Source organism: Hylobates moloch, unplaced genomic scaffold, assembly GCF_009828535.3.
Source record: "Hylobates moloch isolate HMO894 unplaced genomic scaffold, HMol_V3 SCAFFOLD_3, whole genome shotgun sequence".
Lineage (NCBI taxonomy): Eukaryota > Metazoa > Chordata > Mammalia > Primates > Hylobatidae > Hylobates > Hylobates moloch.
In genome coordinates, this window is record NW_026652278.1 from 157799411 (window position 1) to 157817643 (window position 18233).

General features: G+C 38.3%; 1 protein-coding gene across 3 annotated transcripts in view; it reads right to left on the reverse strand.

Moving 5' to 3' along the window:
- SH3RF1 (SH3 domain containing ring finger 1) overlaps positions 1 to 18233 on the reverse strand; it is a 187888-nt gene that overhangs the window by 64911 nt on the left and 104744 nt on the right. For all 3 annotated transcript variants that reach the window (XR_009212944.1, XM_032148888.2, XM_032148887.2), the window contains exons 3-4: positions 3481 to 3756; positions 2545 to 2640 (exon numbers count right to left, since the gene is read on the reverse strand). Coding sequence is in view for 2 of the 3 variants with exons in the window: in XM_032148888.2 (XP_032004779.1) it covers positions 2545 to 2640; positions 3481 to 3756 (372 nt within the window). In the remaining variant the exon portion in view is untranslated. The remainder of the gene's footprint in view (positions 1 to 2544; positions 2641 to 3480; positions 3757 to 18233) is intronic.

Consider the following 18233-nt stretch of genomic DNA (forward strand, 5'->3'; position numbering starts at 1 on the left):
CTCCAGTGCTCAGCTCCTTACAGTTTACCTTCCCTCCTAATTCCACAGCTCCACATCTGAACCTCTGACCCAGAGATTCTACTCCAGGTCCATAATCCTACCCCAAGGCCCATCCCGTGCAGACTTTCTGCCATAAGTGAGTTCCTTGGGCATATCTATTACCTAAGTCGGCCAGCAGGAGTCAAGGGGGAGTTTCAGCTTCTCTCATTACACATGGTAGTTAGGTTCTTTTATTTGATTATTACTATGCTCTGGTACCCTCTCTGTGATGGTCTAATCTGAGCCCCAAACCACTATGCATAAGACATAGTGGTGTCAGACCCTTGGAGATACATCATCTCATTCAATCTTCTCAAAACTTCTGGGAGATAACAGTTTTTGGCAGGACTGTACAAAAAAAGCAAAATACCTAACACTGATGGAGACCTAAATGTCTATTTATAAGAGAATTATTTACCAATTTTTGTGATGCAGCCTGTTTTTATACTGGGATTGTCTGGCCCCTGAAGTGGGGCAAATATGAATAGGTTTACAGAGCTAGAGAAAGACCATTACTTAAGAAAAAGCCCCAGTTTTTTATTCCTATAGTTTGCTTTACCACAGCTAAGAATGCCCTGTAAGACAATCGACATTATTGAAATAGTTGAATTTCAGCAGGTTGCGACTGAAGTCTGCCTCCACTTTATTCCCCTAAGGGCTAAACCAGGTGTCACTAATCCTTAGATGCTCTGCTCCCTACCAGGAAGTTCAATCTGATGGCTTGACATCAAAGAAATGTTCATAGGCTCCTAAAGATAGACAACTTGTTTACCACATCTCAAATGGCAAGATTCTGGTTCAAATGAGGAAAATGCTCATTTGAAAGAAAAGAAGCAGAATGAAAATACTTTCTACTTGGGCAGTTTATCTTTCCAACTTAAGTCAGAGTAAATAATCCTGATGAGTCAAGTGACTTGAAGTGACTCTGGATTTGCCATGGGTGGATCTTTTATGCCCGTCTGCACAATTCTATACTCACCCAATAACAAAAATATAGTAATCCCTTTTCATGCATCACAAACCAAGTATCAGCATGTAATATTGATAATACCTAACAAGTAAAGACAGGCTTTCATTACTCATCCTGTGCTTACCCATGCTTTTCAGTGTAACTATTCAAATACTTGGAAGTGCTTGTAGTTTTCCATGACCCACAGTTAGAATATATACATAATGTACAGGAAGGACTGCCTATGAGTTAAGGGTTGTTTGGTTTTTTTCTGTTGTTTGCTTTCAAAGGAGGAAAAAAATATTTCAGTAAACAGGAACATCTGAAGAGTATGGATAAAATTCAAGACTCATACATGGTTTGAATTACTTTCCCATGGATATACGGTAGTCAAATTGATTTTTTATGAAAACGTTGGCAATCTCACTCTCTATGGAGGAAATTGAGTGCTGGCTACAATGATACAGTTTGTCATTTTAGTTTTCAAAATCATGCCAAAACAAATGCCTCAGATAAAAAGATTGCAAAATAAGTGACAGTGGTTTTTCATTTTTACATGCTTAAGATACGTGCTTTGATATTTTAAACAACCGGATTACTTTCAATTCCCCAAACAATCTTGTGCTCTCTCTTACTTTTTGGCTTTTGCACATGCTGGTCTCCCTGTCTGGATGTCCTGCCATAAAATACACCTTTTCCATGTCTCTTGGTTAACCCTTATTTATCCATCACACAGGTATCTACTAGGACCTCACTTCTTACCAGAAGCCTTCCATGGCCTCAACTAACCTTGAATGGTTGTCTGGGCCACGCTTCATTCTTTGAAAATGCCTTCGATTTTATTTTCACCAAGAAATTCTTACTCCCAAAGGACGTTTAGTTTATGATATATGATGTAATGAAAGTCTACTATGAATTGTAACTCCTTTGTTTATGTTCAGCTTGTATTATTCTTTAAAGTAATGCAACTATGTGACTACACATACTCTCTAAAAAGACTTTACTACGTCAAGCTTGGCCACAAGCTTTCCAAGCAAAGCTGATTTAAAAAGGGAAAGGGGGCTAAGCAGTTGCTGGGATGGGATGGAGGAAGATTCATTGACTTCTTTAACAAATGTTTATTGAAGCCCCACTTTGCAAATCACTATTCTGGTTCTGCTGATGCAGCAAGTAACCAAAGAAGTAAGTAAAAAATAAACAAATACACTTTTCTCCATCTTACTTAAGAACTTTATCAACTTTCTACTCCCACCAAAGCCAGCAAATGGAATACACAGGAAATAGTGTAGGTGACTGACAATAAGCATACAGTGACATTTAACAAGACATAGGAATGCTTTTAGCAGGGAGAAAAAGTAAAGAGTTTCAAGTATCTCACTGTCTTCAATAATTGTTGGATAGGATGGAGGAATTCTTTCTGATCTGTCCAGTCATCTGTAACAGGGCATTCCTGGTGCTTTTTGTTGTGAGGACTTCTTAATACTCAAATTGCATAATTAAGATTTATTTAGTAAGCTGAATATTAACACAGTTCAAGTTTCTACAGATTAATTTACCTCAACATATGAAATTGGAAATATTCCTATTTTGTCTGCCAGCATTCCTTCAGCCCAGTTTTCATCCACTCTTCGGATCACAGTCAGAACATCATCCTGAAGAAACAGCAAATCATTAATCTACCTGATCATTAAGCTGTACCATTAAGCTTGTCATTTAATTTTCCTTTTCAATAAAGAGACTCATGTTTTTTTAAAGAGTACGTGAATAAAAATGCTATGACATATCTTTAGTACATGGATTAAATGTTTTCATGAATTAAAAGGTAGCTACCAGCCCACCTGGTGTCCTTTCCAACTGTTACAAAGCTATGAACTCCTATGCAAGGGAGCTGGCTGCTAATTCTGTTAAGATCTACAAATTGCAACCTCAAATGATACCTACCCTAGCCTCCTGAGTTTCTGTTTTAGATTGATTCTCAGATGCTCCTCATTTTCTGAAAATAAACCAAATGCCTACTCAAATGTACATCCTATCGCTTTTCTCCACAAAAATCACAATATTCTGCTTAAAACTCCAAACCATTTTATCAATTCGGCAGATATATTCCTGTATGCTTTTAGGCAAAGAAATTTACATATAAAATATGAAAGTAATGACATTTCATTTTGTTATTCATAATTCGGTACTTTAAAATCCCTGAGTGGTGCATACACCCTTTAAAGTGGCTTAGAAATAAATTCAGACTCTAAATATGAAAATGATACCACATAGAGCATCAACCAAAATAATCTTTCATATAAGAAGTCTGTGCATAAAATTACCTTCCTTGTGACTTAAAGACTGCTTCTAGGCATTTTCAGAAGCATAGTGAGTAGTTCACACAAAACTTGTATTTTTTTTTTTTTTGCAAAAGGCAACACAAGCTGTATTTCTATGTATCTGGGTACAGAGGTAGGGCTGGCAAACAGAAAACAAGCACATTCTACCTTTACCTTTGCAAATGGAAGGCAATCTTTGTCTGCTTCCTTGTCTTTCACTTCAAAGTCATAAAGTGCTTTGCACTGAGGTGGGGGCTGAGGTAACGGTTTAATAATCTGCACAAAGTTGGTGGGGAAAAAGCCATGGATTCCATTGACTTCCCCATGGTACCAATTTTCATCCACTTGTCTTCGCAAAATGATGATGTCACCTTTGCTGAATTTAAGGTCTCCAGGCTCTTTTCCTTCGTAGTTGTATAATGCTTTGGCACATGGTAACTGAGGTATACCCTTTAAAATAAAAGAGGGATGAATTTTAATAAAATAATTGTCCCAAAATGTCTCTGAAAATACAGCTGCGTTGTCATTGTTTTAAAGTCAAGATCAAATCCACACTGTACCCCTTGAAGAAAATCTCACACAAAAACAATATATATGTGTTACCAATAAATAGAAAACACAAAACAATTGTCCATAGTGACATAAGAACAGTACGACACCCATGCACCAGCCATGATTTAGGCTTCTATTCTTAAGTTTAACTTAGTGGGTGTTTTGCCTTGTTTCTTCGAGGTTATCAGTATAGGAAAGCATGACTGCCAGGTCTGCCTCTCAAGAACTCATAAAAAACAAGCTTAACTTCCTACATTAACTACTTTATTCATCAGGATAAATGATAAACACTGAGGAGAAATGATAAATACTGAGGGGAAAAATTTAAACCAAATTTATTAATTTACTAACTGCTTTTAAGCTTGGTTGATAAAAATCAGAGTTTGGCTTTTGGGCAAATCTCTTCCTGATATTGCTTTTAATGTGGGCAGTAGGTCTTACTCTTTCATGAGCTCAACGAGTATTTAATGAGGGTCTACTCTGTGCACGAGTCTGGATACAGCAGGGAGTGAGACAGTCACAGTCCCTGCCATCCCCAAGTTTATAATCTGTAAGTGTATAGACACGTGGTCTTTCACAGTCTAAGATCATTCAACTTTGCTCTTTCCTGGAAGAGATCACATTGTTAGGCTGATAAGCTAAGAGATGAGGAATTTAATGTTCCTGCATTGCATTACTGTTTTAAATGACAAGTTTAAAATTGTGTACATAACCCCCAGTGCAATTTAATCATCAACTGATTAATATGATACTTTTCAACGGCATTGGGGGTGCCCAATCTTGAGCATCAGTTGTCACTTTAAGATCTTTGGCCTCTCTGAGTGCTGCTGCGTATCATTGATTCAGGAGATAAGTGGCAAATCCAACATGTCTATAATAATTCCCTGAACAAGATTACAGGGCTTCTGCTTTTGGAGTCTTTATTTATTTATTCACTCTTCCAGAAAACATTTATCAAGCTTTTACTTTTTTTTTTTTAAGATGGAGTCTCGTTCTGTTGCCCAGGCTGGAGTGCAGTGGTGCAATCTCGGCTCAATGCAACCTCTGCCTCTGGGGTTGAGTGAGTTTAATGCCTCAGCCTCCCAAGTAGCTGGGACTGCAGGCAAGCACCACCACGCCTGGCTCATTTTTGCATTTTTAAGTAGAGATGGGGTCTCGCCATGTTGGCCAGGCTGGTCTCAAACTCCTGACCTCAAATAATCCACCCACCTCGGCCTCCCAAAGTGCTGGGATTACAGGCATGAGCCATCACACCCGGCCCAAGCTTTTACTTTTTACCAGGCAATGTGCAAGTGCTGATGCCTTAAAGAAGAATAAGACAGTTCTTTTCTTAAAGGATATTAGTAATAACTACAATACAGTGTAATAAATGTAATGATAAAGATATGCACACCACTTATGGGGACCAAGAACATAGGTCTCTGGTGTTTGGTGAGTAGGAAAATGAAACACTTCCTGGAGGAAGTGACACATGAGCCAAGACTTAAAGGATGCACAGGAATTAGTTGTCGAGGTTGGAGTGAATGAATGAAAGAGAAAAGTAAGGGCATTCCAGGCAGAGGGGTCAGCACCAGCAAAGACCTGGAGGTAAGAAGTCACATGTGCAGCAGGACTGGGGAGCATAAAGAATGCAGTATTCCTGGAAAAGAATTACGGAACATAAAGGTGAGGTAGGCAGAGGCCAGTTTATTGAGGGTCTTGATAACATATGAAAGAGTTTTTATTGCTGCGTTCTTCTGGTAATGGTAAGTAATTTACGTGTTTAATGCACAAATAGACTTAGGTTCTATGTGCCGGACAGATCAGTCTGGCAGTAGTGTGGAAAATGGACATGAAGTGGGCAGTCAGGCAGAGAGCTATGTGCAAAGCACAGGCCTCAACTAGTTGAATATTTTTTAAGTTTAATATTTCCAATGAAGTAGAGCAATATAGTTAGCATTACTTATATCATTGTCTGCCCCCCGACCTGTAAAAAGTAGATCAAAGTTTTATACCCTTGATGGCAACAGAATTTCATAACACAATTTTCAAAAATTAGTTTGGTTTCTACTTAGAGACTTAGAGTCTGGACTACCTATAAGCCAAATTTGTTTCGCTAAACATTTGTTTAGGAATATTAACTATTGCTCTCAAAATGCTATTGGCAATCATCTTGCCTTGGCTTAGTCCATGTGATGTTGTAATTGGTTAATGAGAACTTCCCTGAGAGGCCAATGTCCTGGGAAGTTGAGCCTTCCAGAGTAATGACACCCTCCTGTGACCTCTGACTTTCAGACTCTGTCTTAAGATCTGGCCTCCAATGGCGTCATTCCTGTTACTCTGCCTTGACCTAATCTTGTAAGCAATTCTGCTGTGCCCAGAAAGGAAATGCCCACCAAGAACTCTGGCCATTCACAATGCTGTGTACTTTGGTCACATTACATTAGTGTCCAACTCTGGGGAAAGAAGAATTCTAATTTTTTTCTACCCTCACAGATGCCTCATTATATTCTCCACTATATTATGTATTTCTTCAAGGCTAGTTATCACAGCTTAACAATATTTCCAAAAATAGGTTTGAGGAAATAATAGTAAAACACAGCAATCGAGAGAGAGAGAGAAAACTGGCAAGTACTGTACTAAAACTCTTGTACAATAGCTGAAGAGACTCTGATCAGGCAGTATAGGGTATTGGCTGGAAGCACAAACTCCAGAGCCAGATTGCAGGGTGTGAATCCCATTTACTAGCTCTGTGATTTGGGGCAGGTTAACGCTCTGTGCCTCTTTCTTCATTTGGGCTGTTGTGAGGATTTAGCGAATTCATGTGTATAAGCCACACCTTAAATGACCCAGCAGGCAGTACATGCTACATGTGTGAACCATCATCATTGTCATCATCGTCATCATTACCCAGTGTAAAAAGCCTCTTTACCAGTGAAATGGGGCACCTGACAATGTATTTGTCTCTCCACAGCTGGATGCTTTCCCTTTTAGATGAATTCACATAGCAATTACATTTTTAATACATATTCACTGTATAACAATGCAAAGAATGTTCCTCCTAGGAAGTGTTCAGGATTTTGAAATGTGCATTTCTGAAGCACACATTTGTTTTCTGAGTAGAATCCATTCATCTTCTGGTTGAACAGAAGAAATTACAAATTCACTGACATGCACCGTTTAATAGCGGATGGCATTTTAGATGTGGCTGTAGTTCATCTTGACAGGGCTAATGTAAGGCATTGGAAGCCTGCATGAATTAATTGAAAATCCCATTACAAACTCGGTGACAAATAACTCTATTCACCATTATGGCCTGTTTTTTTCCCTACCTCAATTAGCTCTGTTTGGCCCACTCTGTCCAAATCCATGCCAGCCAAACCCATGCACCAAGATACAGATTTAGCACTCTTAGAAACCATTCTGAACTGCTCCTTGAAGAGATCTGTAAAATTCCAAACGACCCACAATATGGTTCTTTTGTGATATGCTGATGTGGGAACTGAAGGAATTTATTTCTTTACAGATCACTTCCACACACCAGTGGCCTAATGGACTTATTAGCTTTTCCACAAAACAAATCTATTACGTGTTCCTAAAATCATCAAGGATTCTAATAGACCAGTGGCAAGGAGAAAGCTTACTATGATAACAGTGATATACATTATGGGTAGCCTAGGGTTACATTTCCATGATGCAACTGAAAATTCATTAATTCATCTCAACTTGCTAAATCTTGACTGCTAAAATTGTTTCAATGATTAGTAACCACAAAGAATCATAAAGCTTATGACAATCTAACCCATGAACAAACATTTGTGCATCTGGCTGTGTTTTTCTATGGTATTCTTTTTCAATTAAATTCTATGAGGCTAGAAAGCCAGTTTGGGTCAAGTTTCTGAAAAGAAGGCTTCCCACATTAAATAAAATGAATTCTACTCTGATTTTAAATCAAGCAAAGTTCAGTGATCTTTGAAAGACTTATTCCCACACAGACTGCAGATGATTAAGGATAAACGGTTAAACGACTTGGAAAAGCAATAAAAGAACACATTTTCCTTTTGCAACATCTGAAAGATAAAGCCAAAACAATTGGTTTGATAGCCTAGGACTACTCTGTGGATAAAATATGTCCGGAGCCCATGGAGGCACTGCCCTCTCATTCATCTCCTTCGAAAGGTCTGAGAGTCATGTCATCACTGGGCCCTCTGCCCTCCAAGCCTTCTGCAGGCCTTCCAAACTGCTGCTTTTCTTCTGTATCCTCTCATCAGGCCAAGGCCCCCAAGGATCCACAGAGCTTGTATTTCACTTGGAGACTTTCACTTGGCTACACATGAAAGGGAGGCTTAAAAGGAGAGAAAGCCAAAGAGAAACCGACTCTGCAGTCTAACCTTGGGTTTACGGCTGTCATTCACACTGCCAGCTTTATCAAAAAGCTTGGCAATTTAGTCAGGCAAACTGTTACAATAATTCCGCATCTAAAATACATTTTGATAAATATCTACTATATTGTTCACTAAAAAAAAAAGTATGATAGTGGGCCAGCTTTACATTTCAAATAATTTTTGTTTCCAAATCATACATACAGGTTGTCTTTTAAGATATTAAAATCTTCATGTGATCTGCATATAAATATTTTTGATTAAATGCTTTAGACTTCCATTTCCATACCATCAGCTGTATTCCAATATATCTGGCAAAATGCTACTTGATGATCTAGCTGAGATTATAACAGGTAAATAAAACATTCACTGCCAATTTATTTTATAGACTCTAAATGCCAATGCCCAGAGGTACATGCAAGACAGCCTCTCTAAATTCAAATTCCTTCATGCATTTCTTACTGCTCCATAAAGTAAAAAAGATTCAATAACCTTCTAAAAAGAAAATCTAGAAGACACTCTTGTAGTGGGAACAGCTATAAAATGTGTATAATTTAATAACTCAGTTATATCTAAATTGGCATCAACGCTGATTTTAACTTGACTTTCAGAAACTTTCCAGAAAGAACTGAGGCACAAAGAAATCATAGTAATAGAAAGTACCACACAGAGTAAGAAGTAGAAAAATGGATGGAAGAAACAATTTTTAAAAAATGTCTTTTGGGCCAGGCATGGTAGCTCACACCTGTAATCCCAGCACTTTGGGAGGCTGAGGCAGGCAGATCACTTGAGTCTAGGGAGTTCAAGACCAGCCTGGATGACATGGCAAAACTCATCTCTATAAAAAGTACAAAAACTAGCACGGTGGTGGTGTGCCTACAGTCCCAACTACTTGGGAGGCTGAGGCAGAAGGCAGAGGTTGCAGTGAGCCAAGATGGCGCCACTGCACTCCAGCCTGGGCAACAGAGTGAGACTCCGTCTCAGAAAAAAAAGTAAAAAAAAATATAATGTCTTTTGTATAACAAAAAACATGTTGGCTTTTCCCTATAAAGTAAAATATCTGTCAAGATATAATAACAGTATTTCATGAAAATATTGATTCTTTAATAGTTAATAACTCCTAAGTATTATTCTCAAGATATCTACATCAGATAATCACTCAAATATGATTTGGCCATCACTTGAAATGTTTCAACTTCAATGACGGCCAAGACAAATATTAAAAGTTTTATTTTTCCAAAGTAACATCAGAAGGGACTGAGAATCCCATAATTCCACAATAGTCCATCTTTCATTTATTCTTTCCTTTAACATTTAATTCTGGATAGCACTGTGCTGGGGAATTTTTATCTGACAATCATTTTCTTAATCTTCTACCTCCCACCTACCCCAAATTCACTACATAAAATTTTCTAATCATATTAACTTTAATCAAATCTACCAGCACTTTGAGGATGGCAGCTGTAAATAAACAGAAATTAAGACAAAACGTATTTCTTCATTCACATGTCTTCTTTTTGCCCTTATTCTGCTATCCCAGTGTCCCCTTTTCTTGCATACTCATTTTCTTCAGCTTTCTCCAGAAGTAGACTCTGCAGCCAGCCCGCCTCCCTCCTTATTCCAGACCTGGTTCCAGTTCCATACCAGCTCAAGAATGTGGGCTGACCAAGGCCAGCCTTTGGGCTTTTTTAGCGCTTGGTGGTTCCTCAGCACACACTCTGTGCTGCCTGCTGCCCTGCTCACGCTAATCTGTGGGCTCTGCACCCTCTATCCTCTCCTTACCCAGCTCCTGCAATCCAATCCACCATCGCTAATGGAGTGTCTAACTCAGCTCTTGACTAAACAGCAATCAGCCAATTATAGTTTCCAGCAGCCTTGCTGTTTTGCGGGGGGGCATTAATGGCTTCGGGGGCAAGGTAGAGGGAGAGAAAAAAGAAAAACTAGAGATAAAGGAGAGTAGATAAAGCAGCTTTCTTATCAATTTCCCTGGGCTGTACTCTCATCATTAATCATCTGCATAATGAATTTAGCTGAAGTCAAGAGTATATTCAAACACCCAGAAAAAAAAAAATGAAGAAGAGTTTTCCAAACTTCAAAATGAAAAAACGCTATTAGACTCTTCATTAAATGTTTTTTTTCTAGAAACTAAAATATAGAAAACAAACTGAAATACATTCGTCCCACCTCCTGGATTTTCCTCTCCTACAGGTACAGGAGAACCTGAGGGGGCACTCAGGAGCATGTTTAAAAGGCAACGTTGCAGTAAAAGTGGGCTAAGGGGCATTGCTTAGTAAATACCTATATTTAGGAGGCAGAAAAAAGAGAGATACAGGAAACTAGAGAGGTAGGACGAAAACCAGCAAACTATAACCACAGTAACAAGGATAATTCCTGAAACACGGTTTTGTCCACATCACCGATGACTTTACAATCTGGAGATAGTTCCCAATTACCTCTTAAATCACATTAATGGTCTAAATCATGAGTTTTATGGCCCTCCATTTGGATTGTCCGTTCCACCTCATATTTTCCACCCTCAGCAAGCAAACCAGTCTGCTGTCATCACCTCCAACTTCATATATGCCATCTCTCCTCCACCAAAATTCATTGAGAACAGTCCATTTCTCCCTCCACCTCCCCATCTTGTATATGTATCATGTGCCTGATAATTATGCTGCATTTCTTTCACTTGGATTTTTATGTCTGTCTAGGATGACTGCTTTTGTTGTTTGGAATCAGGTGTAAATAAGGCCAAGATCAATGATCTGACTCTTGTGTGGGTCAATAGGACAGTTTCTATTTCCCAGATGTGACAGCCACTACTTGTCCATCAGGACCCAGCCCAGGCATTGCCTCCTTGGGGAAGCTTCTCCCAACCTTCCTCTACCCAAGTCTAGAGAAGGTGCTGCTCTTTTTATGTACATCTAGAGTGCCTTATGAATACTGTTATCATGGCCCTTATCTTACTCAGTTTATAACCTATTTCTTCCTGCTAGACTGTAACCACCTGGAGATCTGGGACTACGTGTTATGCATCTTTGTATCATGAGTACCTATCTCTGTGTCTGTGAAAAACTTCTTGCTGAATAAATAAATGAAAGAACAAAAGTTATCTCCAGTGGACTGAGTGGTAAGGTGTGGACAGGTTAAGTGGAAAAAGAACACATCTAAAGGAAAAGCAACTAAAAAGACGATTCTACTGACAGGCTCCACAGCTTTACACAAATTGCAAAATATATACAAACACGTATTTATGTGTCTCTGGGAACTCCTCATGAATGGTAGACTGCTAATCCATCTTTTTGAAACTGTCCTCCCAAGTACACAGTAGTTGGTGGGCACTTGATTCTGAGACATGGGAGGTACAGAAATACTGAAGGAGATATTTTTATTACCATTTCCTAGGCTGCTGGGAAACCTGGGGCATGCTAAGGTGCTACAGAAAAACCTGGGGGAACGTGAGCAAGCACTGCAAACTGGTATCAACTTCACTGTGTTCTAGACACTAGAACTAAAACATAGTCCATTCTGGAAATCGGCAGTTGAGTGTCTTATACTAAGCAAATGGCTGGCATTTGAAAAATGTGAAACAAATTATGTAGCAAACTACAGCAAATAAATATTTTCCTTATAAACTCATTTGGTGGTTATGAGGAAATAGTCATGCAATTGATACAGCATTTCTCTTGATGGCCTTAGTACCCAACTGACAGATAAATCATTAAAGAAAACAAATTTTATGAATTTCTCCAAGTGAAGATAGCTATTGAGCATGCAGTCACTCAAGTAAAATGCAAGAAGTTTGTGTCACTCATTGCCCTGAATATTAGTTTTCCGTTTCATCACATGTTTAATAATTACAACACTATTTTGCAGAGAGCAGGAATATTTATTGGGAAAATTCTCTGCAGTAACTTGAGTTACCATCTTGAAGACTCATCACAGGATGGGGACTATTTCCTGGGAAAAGGTCAAGTTTCTACCTATTTGAAAAACAGATTCCTGGCAAAGAATCTGCCCTTCTCTTGCCACTGCCCTGCCCTAGGCCTCCAACCTGACCCTGGGGTGTAGGGCTAAATAGGGAGGAACAATCATGTACCAGGACTGCTTGCATCTTATCTAATCCTACAGAAATCCAGGAAAGCGGGAGATTCAGAAACACAAAGGGAGAGGGGTATGTGAGAACATGTTTTAGTATTAAAGAGGTTGGGTAACAGCCACATGCAGTGGCTCATGCCTGCAAACCCAGCACTTTGGAAGGCTAAGGTAGGCAGATCACTTGAAGCCAGGGGTTCACAACTAGTCTGGGTGATCTGGTGAAACCCCATCTCTTAAAAAACAAAAAACAAACAAAAAACTAGCCAGGTATGGTGGCGCGTGCCTGTAGTCCAATATTGTGCCACTGCACTCCAGCCTAGGTGACAGAGCGAGACTCTGTCTCAGAGAAAAAAAAGGGGGGGAGTCAGGGAAGGCCTCAGTGAAATTCAATTGCCTATTTTTAGTTTTGTCCAGTGTTTACATTAATACCTTGGAGAGAGGATGCTCATATAATTTAAACATAAGGTTAAATGTAAAAGATAGTCCATAGTTTCAGAATTAAAGCAATATTGAAGTAGACCTACACACACATGAACAACTAGACAAAAGTGTCAAGGCAATTCAACTGAGGAAAATAAAGTCTTTTCAAAAGATGATTTCGGAACAATTAGAAGCCCATGGGGAATAGAGGGGGATGAATCTTGAGCCCCTACCTCACATCATATACAAAAATTAATTTAAGATGAATCCCAGACTCAAATGTAAAAGCTAAAACTGTAAGTTTTATAGGGGAAACAAGAAATTACCTTAGTGATGTGTAGGGAGGGAAAAAAAGCCTAAATTAACCATAAGCTGACAAATTTGACTATATCGAAATTGAAAAATTAGGTTCAACAACAAAACACACATGAAGAAAATAAAAATGTAAACAACAGATTGGGAAATATATATATATGACAAAGGACTCAAATCCAGAATTAAAATGACTCCTACTAACCAACAATTTGATTTAAAAACAGGCAAAAGCTCTTTCTCTTGCCAGATGGTGGTGAAAAAATTGAGAAGCTGGATACTAAAGAGAAGGAACCCGAAGCCAAGAAGGCTGATGCTGGTGGTAAGGTGAAAAGGGGTAACTTCAAGGCTAAAAGCCCCAAGAAGGGGAAGCCCCACTGTGGCCAAAATCCTATCCTTATTAGAAGAATTGGCAGATATTCCTCATCTGCTATATATTCCAGAAGTGCCATGTACAACAGGAAGTACTCAGCCAATAAATCCAAGGTTGAAAAGAAAAAGAAGGAAAGTTCTTGCAACTGTTACAAAACCAGTTGGTGGTGAGAAGAATGGTGGTAACCTAGGTGGTTAAACTTCACAAAATGCTTAGATATTATCCTACTGAAGATGTGTCTCAAAAGCTGCTGAGCCACAGCAAAAACCTTCAGTCAGCATGTGAGAAACTACGAGCCAGCATCACCCCAGGGACCATTCTGATCATCCTCTCTAGGTGCCACAGAGGCAAGAGAATGGTTTTCCTGAAGCAGCTGGCTACTGGCTCGTTACTTGTGACTGGACCTCTGGTCCTCAATTGAGTTCCTCTAGAAGAACACACCAGAAATTTGTCATTGCCACCTCAACCAAAATTGATATCAGCAATGTAAAAATCTCAAAACATCTTACGTTGCTTACTTCAAGAAGAGGCAGCTGCAGAAGCCCAGATACCAAGAAGGTGATATCTTCAACATGGAAAAAGAGAAATGACCAGTGCAAGGTTGATCAGAAAGCTGTAGACTCATAAATTTTAACAAAAATCAAAGCCATTCCTCAGCTCCAGGGCTACCTGTAATCTGTGTTTGCCCTGACAAATAAAATTTATCCTCACAAAGTGGTACTCTAAATTTCTTAAGAACCTAATTAAGTAACTGATAACATTAAAAAATAAAAACAAGCAAAAGATGTGAATACACATCTTGAAAAGAAGATGTTTGTATAGCCATGGAAGGGCACTCAACACCATCAGGCAACTGCAAAATAAAACCACAATGATATATTATAATGCGTTCATTAGAATGATTAAAATTTAAAGACTGACAACAGAAAATTTTCTAAAAAATGTGGAGCAACTAGAATTTACATAGATTGCTAGTGGGGGTCTAATACTGTTTGAAAAATTCTTATAAAGTTATATGTACATTTACTCCTCAATCTACCCCTCTTAGGTATTAACCCAAGATAAACGAAAACATATATCCACACCCAGATTTGTACAAAAATGCCCATCACAGCACTATTTATAATACCAAACACTGAAAACAATCCAGATGTCCATCAACATGGGAATAAATGGAATCCTATTGAACTATTTCAAAAAATGAATTACTGACACACGTGAATAAAAAAAAATACTATATGATTACATTTTTAAAATATTCAAAAATAGGTGAAACGAATCTATTGTGGTAAAAATCACAGTAGTTGCCCATAGGAGGTGAACAAATAAGTGAAAGAGGGTGTGAGGGAAATTTCTGAGACTATTAATATATTCTATATCTTGACTGAGGTGTTAGTTATCCTGGTGTAGAAAGGTATCAAAACCTATTAGATCATACACTAAAGAACTATAATTCATATATACAAATTTTACCTCAATACCAAAGGATATTAAGGTAACATTGGGAGGCCGAGGTGGTAAGATATCTTGAGGCTAGGAGTTTGAGATCAGCCTAGACAAAATAGTCAGTCCCTATCTCTAAATAAAATTAAAAATAAATTAGCTGGGCATGGTGGGACAGGCCTATAGTCCCAGCTACTCAGGAGGCTAAGGTGGAAGGACCACTTGAGCACAGGAATTCCAGGTTGCAATGAGCTATGACTGTGTCACTGCACTCCAGCCTGGGCAACAGAGTGAGACCTCACCTCTAAAAACAAAAACAAAAGCAAAAGTATCACAATGAATAACAAGCCACGTTGGCATTCAAGAGAATGGCAAAATGAGAAAAACAAGAAATCTGAAATTCAGAGGTATGGAGATTAATGCATATAAAGATGTCTACTTTTCCAAAAGGAAATCACAGAACAGAAATGACTGTACATAATGTACTGTCACTGCTAGAATCTGACCCTATATTAGCACCAGTCAGTCTCTCACTAGATGTCCAGGATACATTCTGAATCCCATAAACAGGAACAGAGAAGTGTGGCACATTCAGTAGAGGGAGACAAAGATGATCAAAGTGTTGGAAAATATTGACAGAAAAGCTGTAGAAACTGAGATGTATTAGGACAGCAGTGTTATTCTACAATAAGTCTTCAAATACCATGAAAAGGTCTTACATAAAGAGAGTAAGTCTGATTGGAACTCACTGAAGAAAAAAATACAGGCTTAAACTCATACATGCATTATTTAAGGTGGATAAAGGAATTTCCTGACAGAGAGGGTTGTTAAATATTGCAATGGATTATGATATCTTTCACTGGAGACTTTTAAAAAATGAACAGTCTCACACGTTTGGTTCTGCCCAAAGGCAAAGGGACAGACTATGAGTGATGATCTCTAGTAATCTATGATTTCTTTGGCAATCAAATCATTTGAGAGAAAAAGTTTATTCTTGATGATTTTGTCCTTTGTTTCTTAGGAGTGGAATCTCAAGAATAATGATAGTGATGAGGTATGAGAGAGTGAGCAGGGAGGAGACATTCGGAAAGAAAATGAAATGAGAATATGAATTCGCCTACAGAAATCAAATCAAGCCAGCTTCAATACTCCAAAGCCTGTCACGACCTTCTACAATGTCATTAGGAAAAGCAGAAACAAGCTCAGCTGTGGTCAGACAAACCAAGCTGCCTTTTATCTCCTTATTTTTGCTGTCAAAAAAGTAATACATAATATGTGTGTATTACTGTTACTATTCTTCAAAGGAGCGTTCTTCTAGTCAATTAAATGTGAAGTTTATACAGTAAAGATTAAATAATTGCTCCAGGAAAATATCTTCTTACTTTGAAATAAACTTATTACAAGGATATAAAACCAATCCTGTGAACCCTATAGGGTAGGCTCAAAGTCTTTAAAACATAATTAAGTCTTTTCATTTAAAAAAAAAAAAAAAAAACAGACCGGGCGCAGCAGCTTACACCTATAATCCCAGCACTTTGGGAGGCCAAGGCGGGCAGATCATATGAGGTCAGGAGTTCAAGACCAGCCTGGCCAACATGGCAAAACCCCATCTCTACTAAAAATACAAAAATTAGCCAGGTGTGGTGGTGCATACCTGTAGTGCCAGCTACTTGGGAGGCTGAGGCAGGACAATCACTTGAACCCAGGAGGCGGAGGTTGCAGTTAGCTGAGACTGTACCACTGCACTCCAGCCTGGGCAACACAGCAAGACTGTTTCAAAATAAAAAATAAAAACTCAGACATCCATGGAAAACTGGTTTTGTTTAAAGGTGAGAGAAGGAAGGAAGATCTTTGGACCACTTAAAAATTTTTTATTTAATCAAAATTTACTGTTATTTTTCACTTTTTCTTTTGAGACAGGGTCTTACTCTGTCAACCAGGCTGGAACGCAGTGGTGTGATCAGGGCTCACTGAAGCCTCGACCTCCTGGGCTCAAGCAATCCTCCTGTCTTAGCCTCCTGAATAGCTAGGTCCATTGGAAATGAGGCTTTAAAAATACTTTGTAAATATTCTGTGGTACTAAAATGAGTGTTACTAGAAGATCCTAATTGCCTTTACGCTCTAATTTCTCCATTACTTGACTGTGCAAGAAATGCTACTGGAAAAAGTAATATCCATTTGCAATGAACAATTTTACCAACAGACAGATTAATGGGCAGTTTTATTAAGGCTTCCTTAAAAAAAAGTCTTCCAATTCAAGTATACTGATCACCAAAAATAAGAAATGCGAGCAACTTAAAGGGAAATGGTTTACTAAGCCAGTTGCAGCATGTCCAAATCCAAATGTTATTTTGTTCTAAATAATTAAATAGTAGAATATGAATTACAGGTGTTTTCAACCAAAACAAACCATTTATATTAAAATGACACTATTTTTTTCTGTTTCTAGGTGATTAAATATATAGCAAAGAAAATCAAGCAAGAGCCCATGTGTGCACCTGAGACTACTTTCGTTAAGCATTTCATGTATACTGCATAAGAAGGTAACAGATCATGCTAGCTGTATTCCTACTAATGAAAAATTTAAGATGAGAAAAATTAATAATCAGAATACTTCTGGTCATGGCAACAGATTAAATTACTATTTTTAAACATCTTGCCAATATATTAAAACATATGCTTTTTGAAAATTGTTTAACTAAAGTTTTTTTTAGGCAAAGCAACTAATTTTACATGTTCACCAGGCTGTGAGCTACGTGAGGGCAGGGCTGGAGCTCATTCATCTTCATATCCTGAGGGCACAACACACAGCAAAGAATCAGCTCATTAGATGACTACTTTTCTGCTACTTCTTCCTTCATTCCATCCTATAGATCTGCCAGATTCATCTTCCTGAAATACAACTTTTATCATCAGATCATCTGTCTGATCTAATCTGATCTGTCTGAAATACAATTTTTACCATCAGAGTATGTGTCTGATCTGGAAAAGAAGAGCTGAAAAATGACACAAGGGTTCAGAGACAGGGAAAACAGCTCTAAAAAGATCTAATATTTATCTAAAGTGAGTGTTACAAAGAAGAAAGTGACAATAAGGAGGAAAACTGTAAAAGAAATACAGTAATTGAAGAAAATTTTCCTGAACTAAAAACACTTGTCTATAAATTTTAGGCTAAAGCTGCTTCCTTATATTTAAATTTGACCTAAAGGTTTCTCCACACATAGTGAAGTATAACTTAACCAGATTTGTAAACAAACTGTAACCTACTCTTGTAGGAATCAGAGTTCTGGCCAATCACAGGCGGCCAACTGTTCAAACTGGGTTCCAATGAGGCAAACACCAAGGTGTAACCAATCAGGTTGTTTCTG